Below are 24,099 nucleotides of genomic sequence, written 5' to 3'. Positions count from 1 at the left end.
ACTGTGGCTTGCTGATGACAGACAGCATCTTCCTGGCTGAGGGAGAGAGCCTATCTCTAGCAAATAGATAGGTGGATGAATGATAACAGGACACCTCACATTCTCCTCTGGCCTCTGCATGCACACTCAGGGTACATGCGTGTGACACATATGCATATCCCACACATCACACACCTATACTCTACATACACATACGCAGAAAAAGATGATTGTTTCTGTAATGTTGGTTGCATGAGAAGAGGCAGTTCTTAATAATTTTAACAGTTTAGCTCACATGTCTACCAGGTGGGGAAACAAACATACTAAATTTGGCTCTTTGGACTATCTTATTCAAAATGTTTGCAGGTTGAAGATGGTGGTAGTGGCTCATGCCTTTAATCCCAGCAGTCGGTAGGCAGAGGTAGAAGGATCGCTGTGAGTTCAAGGCCACCCTGAGACTACAGAGTGAATTCCAGATCAGCCTGGGCTAGAATGAGACCCTACCTCAAAAAACAAAAATGTGTGCAACCATCCTCCAATATAGGTGTTAATACTCTGATTCACCCCTAATTAATCTGAATCAGATGGAGCAGGTCACTTTCCTAGGGACCCAGAGCTAGCTCTGAGAAACCAGTGCTCCGTCTGTCTGAGTCAGCATCCACACTTCCTTTATACCCTGCTAGCCAAAATAAGCAGCAATCACTTCGCCAGTGATCATGATATCCGTCCTGTACTTCTTCCCTCCACCAGACCTTTGGTGACAGCTTATCAGCACAGATTGTCCTGTGAGTACCTTGAGGTCTCACCTGCTTGCTTCCTCTAGTCAAGCGAAGGACCCTAGTCCACAACAATGAAAATATGGATATGGACCAAAAGAATTAAGTAGGAAGAAAAAAGTGAAACCAAGGCCCGAATCATTAACTCCTAAATAAATGTCAGGTGATTATATGTTGCTTCTTGGTTTCCTTTCCAGCACATCTCTGCTGGCAGGACTTGCTGGTGTTTGATCAGTGGCAGTAAACGAACATTAATCATTATGCATCGTCCTGATTCACTAAGAAGAGGTCATGGTTGCCAGAGAGCTGTATTTATAACCCGCATGGCCTCTGAGTCTTTGCAACACCTGCTGGTGCTGGTACTGTCACTCTTGCCTTTGCCCTGTGGAAAGTTCTGGCCTAAGAACTCACCCAGCAGGCTTGGGTCTCGATTTGGAAGCAACACTTAAACAGCTGCCCACCTCAGGAACAGCCACACGTTTATGACTCAGCGCTTGGGCCTCTAGCTTTGAACAGTGCCTAGACTAGGGAGCTTGCCGCCCACACACCTGTGCTGCTAGGCAAATTAATTTGTCACAGGCCTGACATAAAAGAAGCCCTCCAAGCTTTCTTTGAAGGGTAAGGAGGAATGGGGGTGTTTTAGTTTTTTCAATATTTATCTGGGATTTAAAAAAATATTACAATGAGTTGAGTCATTGGCTAATGAACTATGGGTTCTGGAGTTCTGGTTTTTTTGTTGTTTGTTTGTTTGTTTTGTATTTTTTGAAGTAGAGTCTCGCTCTAGCTCAGGCTGACCTGGAATTCACTATGTAGTTTCAGGCTGGCCTTGAACTCATGCTGCTCCTCCTACCTCTGCTCCCGAGTGCTGGGAGGCCAGGAGCTGTTTCACGAGGGCGACTGTGACTGCCCACTTTAATAGCTTTTCCATAAGGGGGCGCTCTCCTTCCCAGCATGCCTGATGGGGTCGGAGCAGATGTATGGCCTCCCAACCCATCCCATCCATCCATCTGTTCAACAAGAGAGGACATGGTTCCTTGAAATAGTGAGTGTGGCACCACCTGCGGAACTGAGCAACCCTATGGAGTCCTTGGGTTCATTTTTACAGGAGCTCTTACCAGTGTGTTGTTTGAAATTCATTTGGTTTTCACAGTGATTTTTTTTTTTTTTTTTTTGAGTTCCTGTCAGAAATGAGAGGAATGTGTCCCATGTCCCTACTTCCTTCTGAGTGTTTGGTTGATCTCTCACCAACAGCTGGTCACCTTTTGTATTGCATGTAATGTTGGTTTATAAGTATAAACATTTATATTTCCTCTATGGTAGAGAAGGTGGAGAATTTAATACATTTAGTTCACTTTAGCCTGAATTTAGTTATAAAAGACCTGTTTAATTTTAATGTTCAGAGACCGTTTTCTTAGTCCATCCACTGTCCTGTCTTTGATCTCTGCCTCACACTGGCCTAGGACTATGCTTTACTCTTTGACCCTGAAACTTGGAGTTCTCATTTTCCAGCTCCTGGGGTCACATCTGTACCTAATGTCTGTCTGTTGCTGATAGTGTGTTTCCAGCCATGTCACTGGAAAGTACAAGTTAGACTTAAAAAAACATTTTATTTATTTATTTGGGTGGGGGAGAAAGAGGGAGAGAGGGAAAGAGAGAATGAGAATGAGAGGGCCTGCCGGGGCTTTTAGCCACTGTAAACAAACTCCAGACTCATGTATCACCATGTACATCTGGCTTACATGGGTATTGGAAAATTGAACCTAGGTCTGTAGGCTTTGCAGGTAAGTGCCTTAACCACTAAGTCATCTCTCCAGCCCAAGTTAATTTTTAAAATTTATTTATTTATTTGAATGAGAGAGGGAGAGAGAGAATGGGCACAGGAGGGCCTCCAGCCACTGGAAATGGACTCCAGATGTATATGCCACCTTGTGCATCTAGCTTATGTGGGTCCTGGGGATTTGAACTTTGGCTTTGCAGGCAAGCGTCTTAACCACTAAGCCATCTCTGCAGCCCAAAGTTAGATAATTTTAAGATTGCCGCCATAATAAAATGAGGAGTGTTGACATATAACAAGATAATCTACGCAGCTACCACCTTGTTTTCTAAAGTGCCACTTCGACGTCCCGGCTGTCCTTTTCCCCTTGTCTGGAGGGTCTTCGTCCAGTGTGGAGTTCGCTGGTCACTGCTTGTGGCCGTGCTTCCCCTCGTGTGCTCTGGAGCTGTGGCTAGGTCCTTGCCGTTGTTCCCCGTGGGACCTGCCTGGCACTCACCTTCCTGGGCTAGGGATGTGCTGCCGCCTTCCTTCTCTTCTCAGGGATCCTGGCACAGGGCCAGTGGTGCATTATAGCTGTGGGTGGTGACTTCCTCCTACGGTGAGGGTAGCACGTCTGCAATCCCTACCAGGTGGCAGAGCAGCTATATCGTCCCTTCCATGTCCCCGAGTAAGCGGATTTGTAAAGCCTCCTTTTACTGTGGTGTGGAGACTCCCCTCCACACTGCTTCTGACTTGTAGCAGTGAGCCCAGCTCCTACCCAGACTTCACAGTTAACCCCTTAGCCCATAGAAATGGTCTACTGAACACTTCAGTCTCAGTCCAGGATATTTTGTTTTTGATTTATGGAGATTTTTTTTTTAACTTTTTGATTTATTTACTTGTAATGGGGGAGAGAGAGAAGAGAATGGGTGAATCAGTACCTCTTGCTGCTGCAAACGTACTCCAGAAATATGAACCACTTTGTGTATCTGGCTTTAGATGGGTGCTGGGGAACTGAACAGGACCGTCAGGCATTGCAAGCAGAGGCCTTTAACTACCAAGCCATCTCCCAGCCCACTAAACATCTTTTTACACATAATCTTTTCTCCCCAGCTGACAAGTAACAGTAGTACATAGTCCCAGTGCATGCTGCATTGTGTTGAGACCGGCATACAGTGTGCATGTCGACCACAGGCAAGCTATCTGATGTACCTGTCACCTCCAGAGTGAACTTTGTCAGTGCCTACTGTGAGCATTTCAGGTCCATTCTCCTGACAAGTTTTATGTGTTGTGCCCCTTGGTATCCTTAGGGGTATTGGTTTCAGAACCCCCCAGATACCAAAAATCCAAGGATGCACAAGTTCGTTATGTGAGATAGTATAGCATTCATCTGTAATGTGTACAGTCCTCTTGGGGTCTCCAGACCGTCTCACAGAGTATTGATCACACCCACAGAAACTCTGCTGTGACAGTTGCTCAACTGCACTGTTTAGGGAACGATGACAAGAAGTTTGTACATGTTCAGACGTTTTCTGCCAATAGGCAGTTGACTCCATGGATGGCAGCACCCACAGATGCAGAGTGCTGAGTGGGCACAGCGTGGTGCTCTTACCTGCGGTGCCCCATCTGCCCCCATTTTTTCCTCCCCACTAGTCGCTCATAACAGTATTCTGCTTCTGTGTCCACGAGCTCAACTTCCAGATACGTTGGATGGCACACCACTTCTCCTGTGCCTACCGTTATAACCTGCAGGTTTGCCTATATTGTCACAAATGACAAGATTTCCATTCTTTTTTGTAATAGAGAGTATTTTTTCAAAGAAAATCTACTATGTGTTTGTGTGTGTATGTGTGTGTGTGTGTGTGTGTGTGTGTGTGTGTGTATCAAAAGGTCGTATGGGTACCACATTTTCTTTTTTTATATTTTATTTAGTTATTTGAGAGAGAGAGAGAGAGAGGCAGGGTGGAAGGGGAGAGAATGGGCATGTCAAGCCTCTAGCCAGTGCGAATGAACTCCAGACCATGCGCCACCTTGTGCATCTGCCTTGCATGAGGCAGTGGTTTGACTCAGGTGTCCCCCATAAACGTAGGTGTTCTGAATGCTAGGTCCCCAGCTGATGGAGATTTGGGAATTAATGCCTCCTGGAAGCAGTGTATTGTGGGCTTATGGGTGTTATAGCCAGTTTCCCCTTGCCAGCATTTGGCGCACTCTGCTGTTGCTGTTGTCCACCTGATGCTGGCCAGGAGGTAATATCCACCCTCTGCTCATGGCATTGTTTTACCCTGCCATCATGAAGCTCCCCCTCGAGTCTGTAAGCCAAAAATAAACCTTCCCCCCCCCCACAAGCTGCTCTTGATTGGGTGATTTCTGCCAGCAATGCCAGCCTGACTGCAACACCTGAGTACTGGAGAATCGAACCTGGGTCCTTAGGTTTTAAAGGCGAGTGCCTTAACCTTTAAGCCATCTCTCCAGCCCCAGTGTATCACATTTTATTTGGATATATTTAATCTTGTTTTTTTTTTCTTGCACAGACACAAAAGAACCCTAAAATGTTTATAACTCTGTACATGAGTTTACTGTTGTAGTTACCTTCTTGTTGCTGGCACAAAGTACCAGACCACAAGGAGCTTGTGAAGAAAAGGGCCCATTTTGGTTACAGACTGGACGAGAAGCTCCGTGATGCCAGGGGAAATGTGGCATGGACAGAGCTGGACATCACCTCCTGGCCAACATCAGGTGGACAACAGCAACAGGAGACTGTGCGAAATCCTGGCAAGGGGAGGCTGGCTATCACATCCACAAGTCAGTCCTCAGCAACACGCTTTTCCTGCAAAGCCCCAATTCCCAAATTGCCATCAGTTGGGTACCTAGTATCCAAAACAACATGAGTTTATAGGGCATGCCTGATTCAAACCACTGTTAAGTCCTTCTCTCTTAAATTCTCATGCGGTGCAACCAGCTGATGATGAAGGTCACTGCACTTTGTTTGAGTTCCTTGAGCTGCATTTGCCCTTGATCTTGATTTCGAGTTGAACTTGAACTTGTCTCTGCACATATAAAATGTCAGGGAGATGCACTGTTCCTAGACATGTCACTATCCATGTATCTTCATTAAAGGAACTTTTAGAGAAAAAAAAGAGAACTAAATGAAATAGTAAATGTGAATACCTAGGCTGTCACAGGAGAGACACTCAGTAAGCATAGATTAAATGAGTGAATAAATTAAATGTGCATTTTCTAGGTGGAAAGATTCCTATGCACAAAGCTCTATGGATATATGAAGTAGGTTACAGGACCTCAAAGTGGGAAGGAGAATTGCTTTCGTAATCTATAAAATATGAGTAATTGCAGTTTTCTTTTGTCTGTTTCTTACTGCCCACTTTCATTTCCTGTCTATATTTTTCAGTGTAACACATTTTAGAAGCCAGACTGGGCTAGACAAGGTAAATGAATAGGGCTTGTCTTCACTGAGAGAGTCCTCAGGGTAAATGAATAGGGCTTGACTTCACTGAAAGAGCCCTGTAGCCCTGAGTTTTCTGTCTTCAACTGTTGAGAAGCTGTTCTTGAAAGCCCTTGAGCAAGGGCTGGGAAGCTGGGAAGGACAGGGGAGCTGAACACACCGTTTCACTTCAGAGGTCAACTGACTACAAAGACTGGGTTGGAAGAGGCACAGCCTCCATCCTTTAATGCGTTCTTAGCATTGGGCGTGACAATCGGAAGCCAGAGCGTGAAGTCTGCTAACCTAGTGGTCAAATGCTGAACCCACTAGCTGGGGACTTGAAAGGGAGAGATGTATTGCTGGGTAAGTCACCCTACAGTGACACAACCCACGCTTGTCACCCTGCTGGCCCTGGGCTAATGTAGCGTGGCATTTGAGCTCTCCCAGGGTCAGCTGATGAGAGTTCATTTATGCAGGCTGTTTGATTATTTCACACTCCAGAGAGCAGAGCCACTCTGGGCTCAGTGCCGGAATCCATAGGACAGCTGGTTTGAATGGGGGAGAGTTAGCCAAGTTTTGAATAGTGAATTAAAGTACAGCGCTCTGGTATTTATCGTTTCAGCTGTCTGGGTAGTTCTGAGGAGGGCGGGGTGGTGCTTGCCTGCAATCCTAGCACTGGGAGACTAGAGCAGGAGGATCACAAGTGTGAGATCAGCTCGGCTGCCAGACCTTGTCTCAAAAAGAAGAAAGGCAACTGCTACTCCTACCATTTCTTTTTTAGCCCATTTTGTCCTTATAGACACTGAAGTTTTTCAGGTGCCTTTCTAAAGCATGGACTGCATCAACACCACAAGACACTGAGCAAGAGTGACCTTGGGATTCCCTGCTGTGTCACTTTATTCTCTGGTGGTGTCTTGGTTCACTTATTGTTGCTGTAACAGAATGTCTGAGACTGGGCAACTTAAAAAGAACAGAGGCTTACTTGGCTCTGAAGGATGGGGCATCGAGGAGCAAGTGAGGTGCTGGCACCTGCTGGTCCTCTCATGAAGCTCTCATGTTGCTTCCACTCGTGGCAGAAAGTGGAAGGGACAAAACCCAAGTGGTGGCCTTGCTCTACAGCAACCTGTGTCTCACCAAGGCCCAGGACAAGAAGAACTCACTCCAGAAAGGTGGGAATCCCACTTAACAACTTCATTGCCTCTTAAAGGCCCCTCTGCCAAAACTGACAACCAAGAGTCAATATGAGTCCTGGGGACAAGCCATATTAAGCCACTGCAAACAGTCTTAGAATGTGAAGGGCAGTGGGGATGGAGAGATGGCTTAGTGGTTAAGGTGCTTGCCAGTGAAGCCTAAGGATCTAGGTTTGATTCCCCAGAACCCACATAAGCCAGATGCACGGGGTAGTGCATGCATCTGGAGTCCCTTGGCAGTGGCTAGAGGCCATGATGCTCCCATTCTGTCCCTCCCCGCTCTCATAAATAAAGGAATAAAATATTTTTAAAAAGAATATGAAGGGCAGCAAGTGTGAGCTCTGGAGCTGGAGGGACTGAGTTTGAATCTTTGGCCACTTATGAGCTGTCTGACCTTGGGTAGGTCACACACACCTCTCTGTGCCTTGATCTCTTGTCAGGTTATGCAGATTATTTTGTTGTAATAAAAGTTTGCATCTGTGGAGGTAATATGGAAGTGTCTGACAGACCACTGGCCTTCTGTAGCAGGTGAGTCCCAGGCGTCCTGAAGCCCTTTTCTCCACCATGGCTGCCTCTCTGCCTAATCCTTCCAGCTATGAGGTAGATGGGCAAAGAATACCACAGCATGCCTGCAGCCCCTGGAGAGCAGTGTAGTACCAGGTTGACTCTCCCCTAGAGCCTCCAGAGGTCACCTGGCCCTGCCAACACCTGGGGTTGAGATTCTGGTCTTCAGAACTTTCTAGAATAAACTTCTGAGTGTAATATAGTGGCACATGCTTGCATTCTGAGCACACAGGAGGCCAAGGCAAGAGGTTCACAAATTTGAGGTCAGCCTGAGCTATATGGTAAGACCTGTCTTATAAACAAAGTATGCAGACAATCTGTGGAGAGAGACTTGGAGCCCAGTGTGGTGGCACACACCTTTAATCCCAGCATTCAAGAGTCTGAGGCAAGCCTGGAATACAGACAAAGAATGAAATTTTAATCAACAGAGTTTGTGTCCCTTTGTCAAGATAGCCCCAGAAAATGAACCCCTTGCTTCTCCAGCCCTTATCCAAGGGGGCCCTGGCCTTGGGACCTGTTTGGGCCCCACTATGGTGTCGTATGAATGCCTCATTTGGTACTTACGATCTTTAGCCTGTGATGTCTTTTCACTTTCATGTACGCTGACTGCCCAGGGGCTTCACTTGACTGTACGTCTTTGCAGCTCTGTGGGCTGGGTCCAAATGTTAGGTCTCTGTGTAGGGTCCGTTCTACTAAGGAGGGCCTTGAGTATGGCCTGGGCCATCCCATCCTTAACATGAAAAGCACTCTTCTTCCTCCTTATGTTCTACTGGATCTGGACATGTCACTGGGCTCTCCTCAAGCAAAACCAGTTATTCTTGTGCAGCCCTGTGAGAACAAGTCGTTGGTGACTCAGGTCAACGACAAGGAAGGGTTTATGGTGGTCAACCTACACATGCATTGCTTTCCTGTAAGTTTCTCTAGTTGGATTACAAAATGTTAGCTCTGGAAAACTGGTTTTGAGCACACTGTGATGGAGACTAGATGTCATAGCACCATCCAGCAAGGGAGTGGGTTTTCCTAAGTAGTCCTGAAGGCTCTGTCATTAGAGTGTACAGGTGTTTTAGCTGAATACCGTCTGAGATTCTCTCCAGCGCTCAAACACCAAGGGGCAGGCCTGTGTAATGTGCCATAAATTATTTTTAAATTAAAAGGTAATAAAGACAAAATATTAAAAGCACGTTGGGAGATGTAAGGAGCAAAGCTGTCCCCACCTTCTCACCGTGGCCCCAGGCTCATTCACGTGGGCAGGCATCTGGATTGGCGAGCCCGCGGTCCCATGGGACATGCCTGAGCGTGGTGAGTAACACGCCCGCCCATGCCACTGGCTGCCACTGCAGAGAAAAGGTGGGCAAGGAGCGCTGCGTTGAAGTCACGAGGCCTGTGTCCTGGTCCGCAAATGCCTCAGAAGCAACTAATTTCACTTACGTTCTTTTTTTTTTTTTTCTTTTCACAATTTTTATTAACATTTTCCATGATTATAAAAAAATATCCCATGGTAACACCCTCCCTCCCCCCTCACTTACATTCTTCATCTCTAAGGTGGAAAATCTCTGAATAGGAGGTCTCCACATTCTCTTTCGAGCTCTAAGGGTAACAGAGAGGCCGGCAGAAGCCCTTGAGTCCCTTGGCACACAGCGTTGTCCTGCCACCATGTTCTTGCCAGGTTTGTTCTGTCTCGGGAGAGTTGTGTGACATGGAGGAAACAGGTGGCCTGGAGAGATTCCATCGCCCCCTCGTGATCTTGTCCGTGGTGGGCGTTCAGTTGTGAGGGTCTTTGTGAGACTCTCAGGCTCAGTTCACATATGGGTTCTGCTGCTTCATGGTTTCTAACCTTGGGCAAACGACTTTGGAGCTTCAGCGTTCTCGGGGATGTGATGGGGGCAGTAATACTGCCACCACGGAACCATTGAGGGCACACCGGTCCGTAAGCAGAGTCACTGCTTTACCTCCAGGTCACAACTATAGCCACCCCTCTGTGTGGGCTGCATAGCGGCATTCATAGGTTGGTTGGGGGTCTTCCATCATGACCAGCAGCTAAAGCTCTTATGAGGCCCACTTACGGAGTAGAGGTTCTGAAGAAAGAGAGGCAAGTTCATAGGAGGTTGTTTCACAGCCTTCAGGGGAATATTAGCTATTAAGGGAATAGTTAGTAATATCAATAAGTTCCAAATATATCCAAGGAACCTAAAAAGTGCCAAAGTAATTGCAGCCATAAATGCTAAGTGAGTCAGAAGCAGGATAAGAATAGTCATTATATGTATGCTAAAGCTTTCTTAATACTGTTTTAATTATAAAGCCATTTGTGGTCAATACATTTGCAATGAGCATTTTCCTCTTATTTGGAAATTCAAGATGAAAATGCTCAGGTGGAACTGTGGAGAGAGCTGACAGCTCCCATGGTTTTTCCTCCCCACCGTCTCCATCAGCACCAACAATGACACGGTCTCCTCCCGTGCTTTCACTCAAAGACTGGTGCCTATTCTCCCATTTAGTAATGAAGGCTGAAGGCTTTGTGTTCCATCTGGCCAGGTAATAAGACTAGAAACTTTTGGGGGTATGAATTATCTGGGCATTTACTCTCAGCCCTGATGTAGGGTTGCGCGTTGGCACGTGGTGACATGACTAGTTGAAAATCTAGTCACAATAAGTGTGTATGTCCATAGTACCATTGGGAAAGGTAACACTGCTGATCTTTGGCTGTTCTTGATGGGATTTACAAGATCACAAATGCTTTAAAAATTAGTCGGACATGGTGCCACACGCCTTTAATCCCAGCACTCAGGAGGCAGAGGTAGGAGGATCATCTTGAATTTGAGGCCATCCTGAGACTACATAGTGAATTCCAGCTCAGCTTGAGCTAGAGTGAGACCCTACCTCAAAAAACAAATACAAAAAAAAAAAAAAAATCATTAAAGACAGATTTAATTAGGTTCCATGTAATTTAATGCTGGGTACTATCCTGTGATTAAAAAAACCAGATAGACCTGATAGACTAATTAGAATGAGCCACCCTCCAGTCCCACCACACCAGATGACACAGTCACAGCGCTTCCCTCCCCATCCTTCTCAGCTGCAGGAAGAATGGAAGTTTCTACTTCTGATGTCAATGCAAGGACAGCGACTGAGAATCCAGCATCTGTGAGGTGCCTGGGAGCTGTGTGCCGTGCAGACAGCTGTGCTTGCGATCCGTGTACTCAGCAAAATGGAAATGAACTTGGCTGCCTCATGAGTATGAATAAATGCTTAGCTGCCTATCTTTGGCAGTTTTTAGACATTCAGTAAAACAGAATGGAGTTTAACGCCAGATGACTGTCTTTGAGCTTTAGCAAAAGCCTTAAGAAGCCTCCTTGCCCAGCGCCTCCATGTTTCTTTCTCCCTTTGATAGGCACCGTGACCTTGTAGCCCGACACAGGATGGGGCATTAGCCCAGGAATGTTGGGCTCAGTCAGCAGTGGCCCCCATCCATGCTGTTCTTTGTCTCTGGTGGATGTCCCACCTCCTAGTCACTGTGTGATATGGGTCCCAGTAACTGTCACTTCCCCAGATATTGTTCCTTTACCTTGGAGAAGCTGCACCTCCCATTTTTCTCTGTCTTGAAAACCAGTCCGCACTAACTTAGCACCTTATTGAAGTCCCATCCCTGAGGTCTTAGTGGGGTCCTTTTAATGCCCTCTGTCCTCTCACTCATTCAGTTGATATTTATTAAGGGACTCTATTTTCTGGGTAATAAGGGTATAATGAGTAAGTGAAGATTATAATGGTAAGATTATGGTAAGGCAGGGAACCCACATTCTGGCTAGGCAGGCAGACAGTGTAAACTGGGGAGAGATTTTCCACAGAAGATTTGCGGTTATGTAAGAATTAACCACAGAGAGGAAATAGGTCAAGCGTCGCAGTCATTAAGGTGCAAATGGGCACAGATCGGGCAGCGTGAACATGCAGAGGCTCATTTCCCACCCACTTGTTAACCCTACAGAATGGGAGACCCGGGAGCCCTGAGTAGGCCCAAGATCTTACTGCCATCTCTTCACGGGACACTGCCTCTTAGCTCAGTTTTTCCAGTTTTCTCAAGGTGTTGCCCAGTTTCTGGATCTATCCACTAGCTGTCCCCTGCCGCATGTGGAGTTCATCATCAGAATTCAGGTATCTATAGTGCAACTTAAAAAAAAAAAAAAAAAAGCAACATGCTACAGCCTGGAGCAGAATGGTTGAGAATGGAGGTTCGGTGGTGGGATGGCTGCGCTACTTGGCTGCTTTAGTACATCAGGAAGTCATCTCATTCTCTTCCTCATTTTCCACACTCAAAACATAAGAATACTAATAAATCCAACCGTCGCGGCTGTGCCAAAGTTAGGTGTCACAGTGTTAAACGTGGTGTTTGCTCGGTGTCTGACGTGTAGCGTAGCTTACTGATAGTTCTTGTGATTGCTTCTTTAACTCTTGCCATTCCATTATATGTTAGCATTTGCTGCACATTATTTTAGATTAAGGAACAGACCGAGAAGGTTTTTTTGCTGGTGTGAAACAAAGTTCTTTTACAGTATTGCTGTTTATGTTATTTGTTTTATATTATTTCCAACAACCCTACAGGATAGTACACTGTGGGCATTGTTCTTCTGCATTTTAAGTGTCATATTGTACATAATTGTGAGTGGGGATTAACACATAAGCTAACTACCCAGTGTCATTTTATTTGAAAATTTAAGCTATTTTCTCACTTTAGCCTAGGCTGACCTGGAATTCACTATGTAGTTTCAGTCTGGCTTCAAACTCACAGCGATCCTCCTACCTCCGCCTCCTAAAGGCTGGGATTAAAGGCGTGCACTGCCATGCCCTGCAGAGAGAGGGGCTAAGGGAGGGAGAGAATGGGTGCACCAGAGCCTCCAGTTGCTGCAAAGGAACTTCAGACATATTTGCCACCTTGTGCACCTGGCTTTACATGTATACTGAGGAACCAAACTAGGGTCATTAGGCTCTGTAGGCAAGCACCTTAACCGCTAAGCCATCTTTCCAGCCCTTAATCTGTTTTCTTAATTGGAGACTCCAAGTAACGAGCTGGGAGAATTCTCTTTACTTTCTACTATAACACGTGTAATAATTTGCTGGATTGTAAGTAAGTTGCAAAGATGGTTCCTATAGTAGTTTGGGGGAAAAAGCACCAAAGCAGTGGAGACACAAATGGAAAAAAAAAAAAAATCTTGAATTAATTAAACTACTGCACTGTATAGTAATGTTTATGGTTTAGATAATTAGGGCTAAAGGAAAGGAAGTAGAGATAAAGATGAACATCGAGTGATACTCATTTTCATGCTGTATGGAGGATAGATGACGATGTGCCTGTAAATGGAGGATTTAAGTGCAAGTGGGAAATCAGTCAGTGAGTGCCTGGGGTCAGGGTGGTGGCTGGAGTCAGAGAAGAAGGAGCATTAAAAGCAGACCGTTAGAAGAAGAAAGCACGAGGAATTATTTGTAAGATAATGTTAAAACCCTTGCGGTTTTCCAGGTGATTGCACACACACAGGTCCTGGCTGATGTTCTTTGTCACCGTACTACACGGAATGTGCCAGTTTCATCAGTACTACTTAAGCCCATTGTCTGCTAACCAATGTCCCCTGATTATGAACAATATTTGAAAAATATATTGTTCTAAAAGTTTATTTTTATTTATTTATTTGAGAGAAAGAGACAGAGAGAGGGAGAGAGAGAATGGGCACACCGGGGCCTCCAGCCACTGCAAATGAACTCCAGACGCATGCGCCCCTTGTGCATCTGGCTTATGTGGGTCCGGGGGAATCAAACCAAGGTCCTTTGGCTTTGCAGGCAAACACCTTAACTGCTAAGCCATCTCTCTAGCCCCTAAAAATACTTTTATTTTACTTATTTATTTATTTTGAGAGAGAGAGGGAAAAGAGGCACATATTTTAAAAAAAAAATTATTTATTTTTTATTTTTTTTATTTTTAATTTTTATTAACATTTTCCATGATTATAAAATATATCCCATGGTAATTCCCTCCCTCCCCACCCCCACACTTTCCCATTTGAAATTCCATTCTCCATCATATTACCTCCCCATCTCAATCATTGTAATTACATATATACAATATCAACCTATTAAGTACCCTCCTCCCTTCCTTTCTCTTCCCTTTATGGCTCCTTTTTAACTTACTGGCCTCTGCTACTAGGTATTTTCATTCTCACACAGAAGCCCAATCATCTGTAGCTAGGATCCCCATATGAGAGAGAACATGTGGCGCTTGGCTTTCTGGGGAGGCACATATTGTAATGGCCCCTTTACTCTTGTCATATGAAATTCAGTTTTGGTTTATTTATTTATTTATTTTTAGTATTGATTTATTAGTACACATATTTTTGAAAATACCAATAACATGCTTTACTGTAATGTGAGGAAAATTCAGAGACTGTGGTTAATATGCAGATATAAGTCACCAAGGTGTGGCTACAGCAGAAGACATAATGAAGTGGCCAGGTACACTTAGATGCAGAATAGATGGCTGAGAATGCAGACAACACAAGGCATGCTGTGTTGGTATAGCCTTCAGTGGCATGGTTGTCTAAAGGGTGGGTGGTCTCGCTTAAGGGTCCAGAAAGAACCAGAGCATGTATGTTCTTCCTTACTTGTATAGCACTTGCATTCCTAAGAATTCAGTGTATATAAAAACCATGCAAACCAGGCGTGGTGGAGCATGCCTTTAATCCCAGCATCTGGGAGGCCAGCATACTAGAATTGCTGTGAGTTTGAGGCCATCCTGAGAGTACATCGTGAATTCAGCTCATCCTGGGCTAGAGCGAGACCCTGCCCTTCAAAAAAAAACCAAAACAAAACAAAAAACATGCAAAAATATACCACAGCAGCCCGTTTCTGCAGCTGAGCAATTTGATCTTTTTTCTTTCTTAAACCCTTGGCCTTATGTGTGCTGCTGAGCTACACCTCTGTCGCTTCATGGTCAGGTGACTTTAAGCAGGTTGTCATGTATGAACATGTCCGAACATTTCCTGATGGGGTTAACCTTTTCACTGTAAAGACTGAGGCTTCATGGTAGCTCTCATTGTTTCCTGGCTCATAGCCATTAGATGCCAGAGACATCTACCCATCGCCATTACCAGTGGCCCCAGGATTCCTCCCCTTGGAGGGAGCAGTGTGCGGCCACTGAGAACCACTGGCCTGGATGCTTCTTCTAGGGAGTAGGGGCTGTCGTAAGGATGGTGACACACTATGAAGTGGGGAAAGGAGGATTTGCATGTGGCACTCAGTAACGGTGTTGGCTGGAGCCCTGCCTCTCGCAGTCATGGAAAGCTTGCCCTTTCCTACATAATGCAAATCTGGCTTTTCCAGCCTGTTAACAGTTTCTAGCCCAGGTAGAAGAAAAGGAATCAGATGACATTTTTTTTTTCAGGAAAAAAAATAAATAAATAAAAGTGTCAATCCTTTCTGGACAGGAAGGACCAGCAATCTGCTGTTAATTCCCTGCCCTCTATGTTGGCTTGTTGGGAGGAATGAGCCATGTTTTGAAAATTCCGGATCCATCTAGTTTTAACATGAATCAGTCAAATGACTTTTGAAATTTAATTCTTCTTTTCCCTTAAACTACAGGTATGGGTCTCATCTATTTTTTTTTTCCCCCAGTTTTGTAAAGTGTGCAGTAATGGCTAATCCTTCTGACATTTGCTCTGTGCGTGACGGAAGGCCTTGAGCAGATGTGCCTGCTTGCTCAGCGCTCGTGCTGTGCGGGCTGTGTTCTTGGGAGTCTGGAGACAAGTGAATCCTAAGGGCTGGTCCGCTTGAGTACTTTCCAGAGGACTGGGGCCTTGAATTTTCACTTAATGACAATGCCACATGCTCCTCCCCCCCCCCTTTGTTTTCCAAAACAAATATGTGTCTGTTATATCTAATTTGATAATAGTCATTTGGCCCACAGTCACTAGGAACATTTCAAATGCAGACCAAATTTAATAGTCCAAGAACATAAATCTATTTGTAGCTTTATTCCCGGACTAAAGTTATTTGCTATCAGATGCCTGCTTTTCAGAGGATAGGCTAGGGCTTGTGAGGAAACTGGAAGTAAAGCAGACCCTTTATAGACTCCCAGGGAGCCCCTGCCCAGCAGGGGTGAGGAGAGCTCGTCCATATTACCATAAGTAAGGGGGAGCCATGGGCAAGAAAGATGGAGCCATGATGTGTGGAGGTGAGAAAGTACTTTCCTCAGGAGGAGAGGCAATCTCAACATAAGGACCTTAAAGGTTCAATAACATTTGGGCTGGAGAGATGGCTTAGCAGTTAAGGCACTTTCCTACAAAGCCAGGGACCCAGGTTCGATTCCCCAGGACCCACGAAGGCCAGATGCACAAGGTGGCACATGCCTCTGGAGTCCATTTGGAATGGCTGGAGGCCCAGGGGTTCCCATTTTCTCTCTCTGCTTCTTCCTTTCTGTCTTTCTTAAATAAATAAATAAATAAAAATTTTAAAAAGATTCAATAACATTTAAACAGGTAAAAACACTTAAAATTTTGAAAATTGGTTTTCCAAGTCCAAATAACTGGGAGCAAGATGTTTCGTGTTTTGACATGGCCGGAAGTGTGCTTGCTGTCACTTAATGACAGGCATTCTCCAATTACTGTCTCCAGTTGGTCACAATCGCTATAAGGAAATCTCATTCAGTTTTGCTACCTTTCTAAAAACAAAACAAAACAAGAAAAAAACTGTTTCAATTAAAAGCTGAATCTTTTCTTCTTTTGCTCCAGAGAAGACATCCCTTTCACAATCCAGATTCCAATGTAACTCCAGTGGGATTTCATAGCGCTCCATTGTACCCTTAACTGTATTCACAGTGAAAAGGGCTCAGCTTAAAGGCAGCTAGTTCTGTAAGGATCATTATAAGATCCGTTCAGTTGCTAATATCAAAAAGTGTCCTTGGGCTGGAGAGATGGCTAAGTGGTTAAGCGCTTGCCTGTGAAGCCTAAGGACCCCAGTTCAAGGCTCGGTTCCCCAGGTCCCACGTTAGCCAGATGCACAAGGGGGCGCATGCATCTGGAGTTTGTTTGCAGAGGCTGGAAGCCCTGGCGTGCCCATTCTCTCTCTCTCCCCCTATCTGTCTTTCTCTCTGTGTCTGTTGCTCTCAAATAAATAAATAAAAATTTATTAAAAAAAATGTCCTTGTTGGCAGAAGGTAGTGCATAGAACACAAGCCACTGAGAACTCCCTTAATTCCCATGCCCTCCCTTATCAGACCATCTGTGCCTGGAGACCTTGAACCACATCTGCTCCCTAGGACTGGCTTTTGGTACCTCTGGCCTCTTCCTGTATGCTGAAGGCCTGACCCAAAGCAGGGTGTCCACACAGAATCTTGGTCAGAACTGTATGTTTGCAAAGCCACATCAGGAGTGTTTTAATCTGCCAGGCGTGGTGGTACACACCTTTAATCCCAGCACTCAAGAGGCAGAGGTGGGAGGATCGACTTGAGTTCGAGGCCAGCCTGTGCAGAGTGAATTCCAGGTCAGCATGGGCTAGAGTGAAAGCCTACCTAAGTCACTCCTCTCCAAAATGTTTTATTGAGCACCCATGTATTGATTCATCAAGTAGTATTGTTAATGTTTGTGTATTGCATGTATATTGCATCCCCATGAATAGTAGTAATATCAAGTAGTGTTTCCAATTGTACTTTATTTTGTGTTAATTTAGTAATGATTAATGTATTTAGTGTTTTTCTTTTTTCTTTATTTATTTTGAACCTTGTTTTTAATTAGTTGAAATAATCTCAATACCAATGATAGATTAATTATAGCAAGGATTTCTTCCTCTTCAAAATTGTAAACAGGAAAAAAAAATTGTGAACAGGGCTGGGAAGGCTTAGTGGTTAAGGTGCTTGCCTGCAAAGCCTAAGGACCTGGGTTCAGTTCTCCAGAACTCATATAAACCAGATGTACATGGCAGCACATGTGGCTGAAGTTCATTTGCAGTGTCTAGAGGCCCTGGCATGCCCATTCTCTCTCTAATAAATAAATAACTAAGTAAAAATAAAATATTAAAAAAATATGAACAGCACCACAGAGTAATAATTGGTCAAGAAACAACTGTCATTTGTATTTTTGAGATGGGGCCTGTTGGTGGTTTGCATGTGAATGTATGTCCCTTGTAGCCTCTTGGATTTCTGATTATGGTTAAGCTTCCTACGTTGGTCTCCAGCAGCCTGCTGGAAGAGGTGTCCCTGCGGCTGGATCTTGTCCAGCCCTCAGGTATGTTCAGAGTCAGTTGGATCTCTGGCTGCTGGTATTTGCTGGCTATATATTTTTTTTTTCTCTCTCTTTCTCTGCTGTGGATGTATGCTGAAGTGGGCCAGCTTTCTTTGTCAATGATGGTGTTCCCCTGGATTCTGGAAGGCTGGAATAAGCGCTTTTCTCCCATAAGCTGCTTCTGGACAGGTGTTGGTCCAGCAATGTGATAGTGGGTATATCAGGGTCTTAGTATGTGGCCCAGGCTGGTCTGGAGCTTGTGAGCCTCCTCTCCCAGCTTCCAGCGCTGTGATTCCAGCTCCGCTGAAAAAGAAACATTTACGCGCGCGCGCACACACACACACACACACACACACACACAAAATGGGGAATAGAAGAAAAATCTATTTCTGGGGGGAAAAGATGAAAATAATTATGACCAAACTACTTTTTTGATGTTTCAAGATTACCACTGCTTAAATACCTACAATTTGAAGATAATTATCCACTAAATCATTGTTTCACTCAATTTGTTATGTTTACTGACTTAAATTCAATCTCATTTTTTCCTAGCCATTTCCTAAGCCAACCTCAATATGTGCGTTTGTGTGTACACAACTTCACTCTGACTTCCGTGGCTTTTAGTTGACATTCACATTGAAGTCTGGTGAGGGATCAGTAACTGCGTGAAGATGTCAAAGTGAACAAAAATAGAATTTACAGTAAGATCTTTCCCTTTAGAGGTGGTTGTCAAGGTTCAAACATCTAATAGCAAGAGAACCAGTCCTTCTAAAAAAGAGCTTTTAAAAGAATCTAATTTGATGCCACTGAAGTCCGTATTAAATCTATAAAGTTCTATTAAATTTGAAAATATCTTTCCAACAAACCCGGCCACTCTCCATCTTCAGTGGGGTTTCCAGTAGGCTGCTTCTTAATGTTACTATCTCAGAATGCAGACTTTTAGCCTTGGCTCTTTCATTGAACAGGACAGCTGGGAAGTGGTAGAAGGACTGAGGGGGGAGATGAGCTGCACCCAGGAGCCCCCTGTGCAGAAAGGATTTTTGCTGAAGAAGAGGAAATGGCCCTTAAAAGGTTGGCACAAGGTAAGACACTGGCCTCCCCATTGTGAGTACTGTCGCCATCCCACTCAGTACCAAGTTCTTGAGTACCTCTGTGTGATTTGAAGTTGAAGTTGGGGTCAAAGGAGGGATGATTACCTGGAACAACTTACTGAATTGTATTTTCTTCCCCGCAGAGATTCTTCTACCTAGACAAAGGAATCTTGAAATATGCCAAGAGCCAAACTGATGTAAGTCTGTGTTAGGCATGGACAGATTCTGCAGGGGTGCTTGTGGTCAGTCCAGGTGCAAGATTATTCAGGGGAGGGCCGCGGTGCCTTGTGGGTAATGATTTCTCACTGCTGCATTAGCTCTGGATTCTACCTAGGCTCAATTCACCCACAAGGAGAAGGTGCTGGAGCTCTTCCAACACCCCACTGGGTATCATGGTCTTAGGGTTGTGCTAATGAGTCCCTTGATGGGAGAAAATATCCTCACAGCTAATTGTAAGAGCAAAGCACAGGGCAAGAGGTGTGCCTGCTCTTACAATAACTGTGGGGCTTCATGGAGAAGGCTGGGGCTAAGGAGGAATCCGCTTAGTGTACCCTAAGTAGTCTTAAAGGCTCTGGGTAACTCATAGGTGCTTCTCTCCTTCCTTCCTTGCCTTGTCTTCCTTAGTCTCCAATGTGTATTATTGCTTTTAAGTCACTTCTGAATGGATTTAGACACTAGGCACTAACCCTTTGGAAGGCACTTGCTTTGGAAGTCACCCCAAGGAGTTGGCTCTCATTTTTTCACATCCTGGCTGTGTGAGCTACTCAGTCTCCTTGTCTGTGAAATGGGGCCAGACTATAGGACATGGCCCGTGTGCCTCCTTTAACTGGGTCCTACTTGCCTGAAGCACTCTCTCTGTCACATGTCCATGTTTACTCTTGTTAGGTGGTGACACGTGTGGCAGGAGGGAAGCTGGGAGGGTGTTTTCACTCCATGATTCTCAGGTAGCCATCTGTGGCTCTGCAGATCGAGAGAGAGAAGCTTCACGGCTGCATTGATGTGGGGCTCTCGGTGATGTCTGTAAAGAAGTCGTCCAAGTGCATAGACCTCGACACTGAGGAGCACATTTACCACTTGAAGGTGAGGCTGCTGCTGGCTGCTCTCTCCTTCTGTGCATGGATACATCAAATATGGTCAAAGGAGCATTTACTGTTTCTCTTGTGATTCACTGTACATTCTACTTGGCTTCTTGTTCATTCTTCTGAACATTGTCCAGGACTGTAGTATAGACAGGTGCTATTTGCTGAGGTTCTCTGTCTGTCTGTCTGTCTGTCCTCAACAAGGTAGGACTATGAAGCTGGCCTTGAATTTACAATCTTCCTACCATATGCTAAGATTATAGGTGTGTGCCACCACAGCTGGCTCCATACTCTCATTTTATAGTTCCGGGGTCTGCGGAACAGAGAGGTAAAAGATTGTCCAGCCACAGTCCTGGAGCTACGGAAGAGGCTGTGACAGAAGCTCATCAGTTATTTAATAAAGGAACTTCCTTCCTTTCCTTGCTTAGCCAGTAAGAGATGGGGGGAAATGAGTGCTTTGGGCATTGACTTAAGGGCTTCTGGGAGTTGGGGTAGTGCATGAATGATGTAAGATTCTTGTAAAATTCCTCTCAACCATATATGGGAAATGGAATCCATTTGGAAGCATCATAATGCTGCGGAGACAAGTAGGTGTGTGTGTGCCCTGCTTCTTCCTATAGCTGACTAAGCAAACAGCCCCTGGAGGACTCTGCAGCCTCCGAGGCACTTCTGATGCGCACAGAAGCCCAGCCGAGTTTCCCAGCAAATGCCGCTAGGGTTTTTCTCCACATCCTCGCAGTATTGGCCTGCATTTTTCATCTTGGAAATTTAACTGATCAGGAGGCATCTTTTAGGGTTATTTGAGATTATACCTTCATGAATCTCTGATTCCCACCCAATATCTATCATTTTTCACTGTGAAAATATAAGTTCCAGTGCAGACTTGAGAAATATCTAGCACAGAGGTGCTTGCTGTATTCCTTTTAGTATCTTTATGGGCATTTGAAGTACTTTCTCATCAAATCCAGCAGCGTTTTAGCTAGGCAATAGTGACACATGCTTATATTCCCAGAACTCAAGAGGCTGCTGCAGGAAGAGTGCCACAGGTTTGAAGCCACTCTGGGCCAAGAAGTGAGTTCAAGGCCAGCCTGAACATAATCATACATTTGAAGAAAAGCTATTAGTTATAAACATTCTTCTCAGAAGTTAGAAATTGACAGTCATTCATGTATGGTGAGACTGGATAAATGTGTGTATAATGTGATGATCCCTCATCATTTTTTTTCTTTTTCTGAAATTGGGAAAATATTCTGTTCAATAACCTTTGTGTTCACTGATTGCTACTTCTTGGCAATGTATCCATTGCCAGTGTAGATGAACAAGGTTAAGTATGTATGAAAGAATTTACTAATTCATTCCAGTTTAGAGATTAATCTGAAAAGTTTGGATTACAAAAGAGTTTAAAAAGAAAAAATGGTGCTAATATATTCAGTAGGGGCAGGCAAGTCTGAGTCTAGAAAACATGAAGTCTTTAAGACATACATACTGATTTCTGTTTATTTGTTAATATAACTAGTTGTATAGCGATTAGAATCTCTCCAAGGAAATCTAAATATTTATTTTATGAAGATTTTTCCTCCTCAAACTTATTCCTCTGGACCATAAAAATGTAAACAAAGCCAATAAAGGCTATTGCTTCTTTTTTACACATGCCAATTTAGCAACAGGTCAGGTTTGATTGAATAATTGTTTCTTTCAGCAAGTAACTCTCATTTCCTTCTCTCAATTTAACACATTTCAGGTGAAGTCAGAGGAAGTCTTTGATGAGTGGGTATCCAAACTCCGCCACCACCGAATGTATCGGCAGAATGAAATTGCCATGTTTCCGCAAGATGTTAATCACTTTTTCCCAGGGTCCACCGTCACAGACTCTGCCTCTGGGGTGTTTGATTCCATTCCCAGTAGGAAGGTAACAGGTGTTTTTCTTGTAATGAGTCTAAAAGAAGGGAGAGGCCCATCCTGAGGGCTGAGCCTAAGGGAAGATTTTCAGGGAGGGATAAGGTAGGTTGGGCTGGTATTAAATTAGTCTCTGCCCAGGGAGTCAGATCCAGGACAAAGGAGCATCTGTTAAGGTGGGGAGAGGATGTGATGATTCAGCAAGGCACGTGCATAACCATCCAGGACTGCAGACTATTTCCAAACATGTATCTCTTTACTGGAGTATCACCACTTAATAGGAGAAAATAAATACTATCCTCTGAGACTGTATAGCATTGTATGGCCAACATGGGATGATAGCAAATGGCATTAGGGTCTCTTGCAGGGGGCGTTGCTAGAAGTTTCTTCCCATTACAAGCAGATGGTGTGCACTCCCTCTTAACCTTAAAGTTTCCCTCCCATTGTGCTTTGTTTCCATTTGTAATGTGCTTTTGTCATCCTGAAACAGCGCAGCAGTCTATCAAAGCAGAACTCGTTTCAAACTGGAAGCAATCTATCCTTTCCTTGTGCGGGTGAGGCACGAGTTCCCTTCTGGCTGCAGCCTTCAGAGGACATGCAAAAGTGCTCAAAAGGTACAGTGACCTGACCCTCTGCTTCTTTCTGTCATCACTCAGAAATGACTCTGGCTTCCTGCTTCATGTTGCCCTTACATAAAAGGTACAGTGACCTGACCCCTCTTGTTTCTGTCGTCACTCAGTGACGCTGGCTTCCCGTTTCATGCTGCCCTCCTGTGCATTGTGCTCCTCCCTCCCTCCTCTGTATTCTTACCCGTATTTGCTAACAGCGTCTCACCATTGTCAGCCACAACACTGTCCCTGCCAGGCTTGCGTCTTCCCCTGGGTGTGCATGCAGACAGGCTTCCTATCTCGTGCCCATGCTGATGCCTGCCTGGTTTCCACCCTGGTCCATAAATCACATCCCAGAGGTAAGGACTGCAAGCTGTCTTTTTAAGTGCCAGAAGTGACCAGATGCACACTCAAGATAAAGAATCAATGTCCATAGATGAGTGGGTGACCAGTGCGATAGTGGTCCACAGTGTCATCGTGGACTCTGGCTGCACACGAGAATCATGGGATGCTTGGACGCTCATGCTCAGGCCTGTCTCGCTGACCCTCTTTAAATCAATCTGGCTGGGCCCTAGTGGCAGTGTTTCCAAAGCTCCCTGGATGACTCGATAAGGAGCCAGGGTTGATTATTCCTGCCTCAAGGTAGCTCAGTGCTCTCAACCTTAATTAGCTAATTAAGGGTCATCCAGGAAACCAAACCAAGATTACCAGTGGCATAGCTAGTTAGGTTTAGGGGTGAGGCCTAGGGCATATGGAATTAAACTTTTTTTTTTTGTGGTAGGGTCTCACTCTACCTCAGGCTGACCTGGAATTCACTATGTAGTCTCAGGCTGGCTTCAAACTCATGGCAATCTTCCTGTCTCTGCCTCCCCAGTGCTGGGATTAAAGATGTGTTCCACCACACCCAGTGAAATTAAACTTATTTTTTTTTTGTTTGTTTGTTTTTGCGAGGTAGGGTCTGACCTGGAATTCACTATTTAGTCTCAGGGTGGCCTTGAACTCATAGTGATCCTCGATCTCTGCCTCCCAAGTGCTGGGATTAACGGCATGTGCCACCACACCTGGCTTGAATTAAACATTTTTTAATTTAAAAAATCCAGTTGGTTTAAAGTAAAGCTTGACTTGGAGCAACTACTAGAGAAAGATGACAGGTGGTGGCCTTGAAAGTTGCTCTTGGTCTTGATGAAGACATTATTTCCTCTGGGGCCATGGAGTCTTTGCTGGTCTGGGAATTCATTAGAAATGCAAATTCCAGGCTCAAGCCAGATTGAATGAGAAACTGGGGGTGGCATCCTAAGGAGCTGTGGCTGGACACATTCTTGACACTGTGCCAAAGCCTGTGGCCCCTTGTTCAGCAGAAGCCACCAGTGAGTGGCCAGTCGTGGACTGTCTTCTGAGTTACTGTGTAGAGTCTAGTGTGACTGTCTAGCTCAGTCATCTCAGGCCCGTCTACAGAGGCTCCTCATTGTCC

General features: G+C 44.9%; 1 protein-coding gene across 10 annotated transcripts in view; it reads left to right on the top strand.

The window, feature by feature from the left end:
* Nucleotides 1–24,099, top strand: part of Osbpl3 (oxysterol binding protein like 3) — a 197,469-nt gene that overhangs the window by 96,663 nt on the left and 76,707 nt on the right. For 9 of the 10 annotated variants that reach the window (XM_004652803.2, XM_004652801.2, XM_004652802.2 and 6 more), the window contains exons 3-7: nucleotides 18,920–19,036; nucleotides 19,189–19,242; nucleotides 20,012–20,125; nucleotides 21,866–22,033; nucleotides 22,511–22,634. In XM_004652803.2, coding sequence (XP_004652860.2) covers nucleotides 18,920–19,036; nucleotides 19,189–19,242; nucleotides 20,012–20,125; nucleotides 21,866–22,033; nucleotides 22,511–22,634 — 577 coding nt within the window. The remainder of the gene's footprint in view (nucleotides 1–18,919; nucleotides 19,037–19,188; nucleotides 19,243–20,011; nucleotides 20,126–21,865; nucleotides 22,034–22,510; nucleotides 22,635–24,099) is intronic. The other variant, XM_045135889.1, reaches the window with a different exon arrangement.

This window comes from Jaculus jaculus, chromosome 16 (genome assembly GCF_020740685.1).
Source record: "Jaculus jaculus isolate mJacJac1 chromosome 16, mJacJac1.mat.Y.cur, whole genome shotgun sequence".
NCBI lineage: Eukaryota > Metazoa > Chordata > Mammalia > Rodentia > Dipodidae > Jaculus > Jaculus jaculus.
This window is presented reverse-complemented; position numbering and strand designations above follow the sequence as displayed.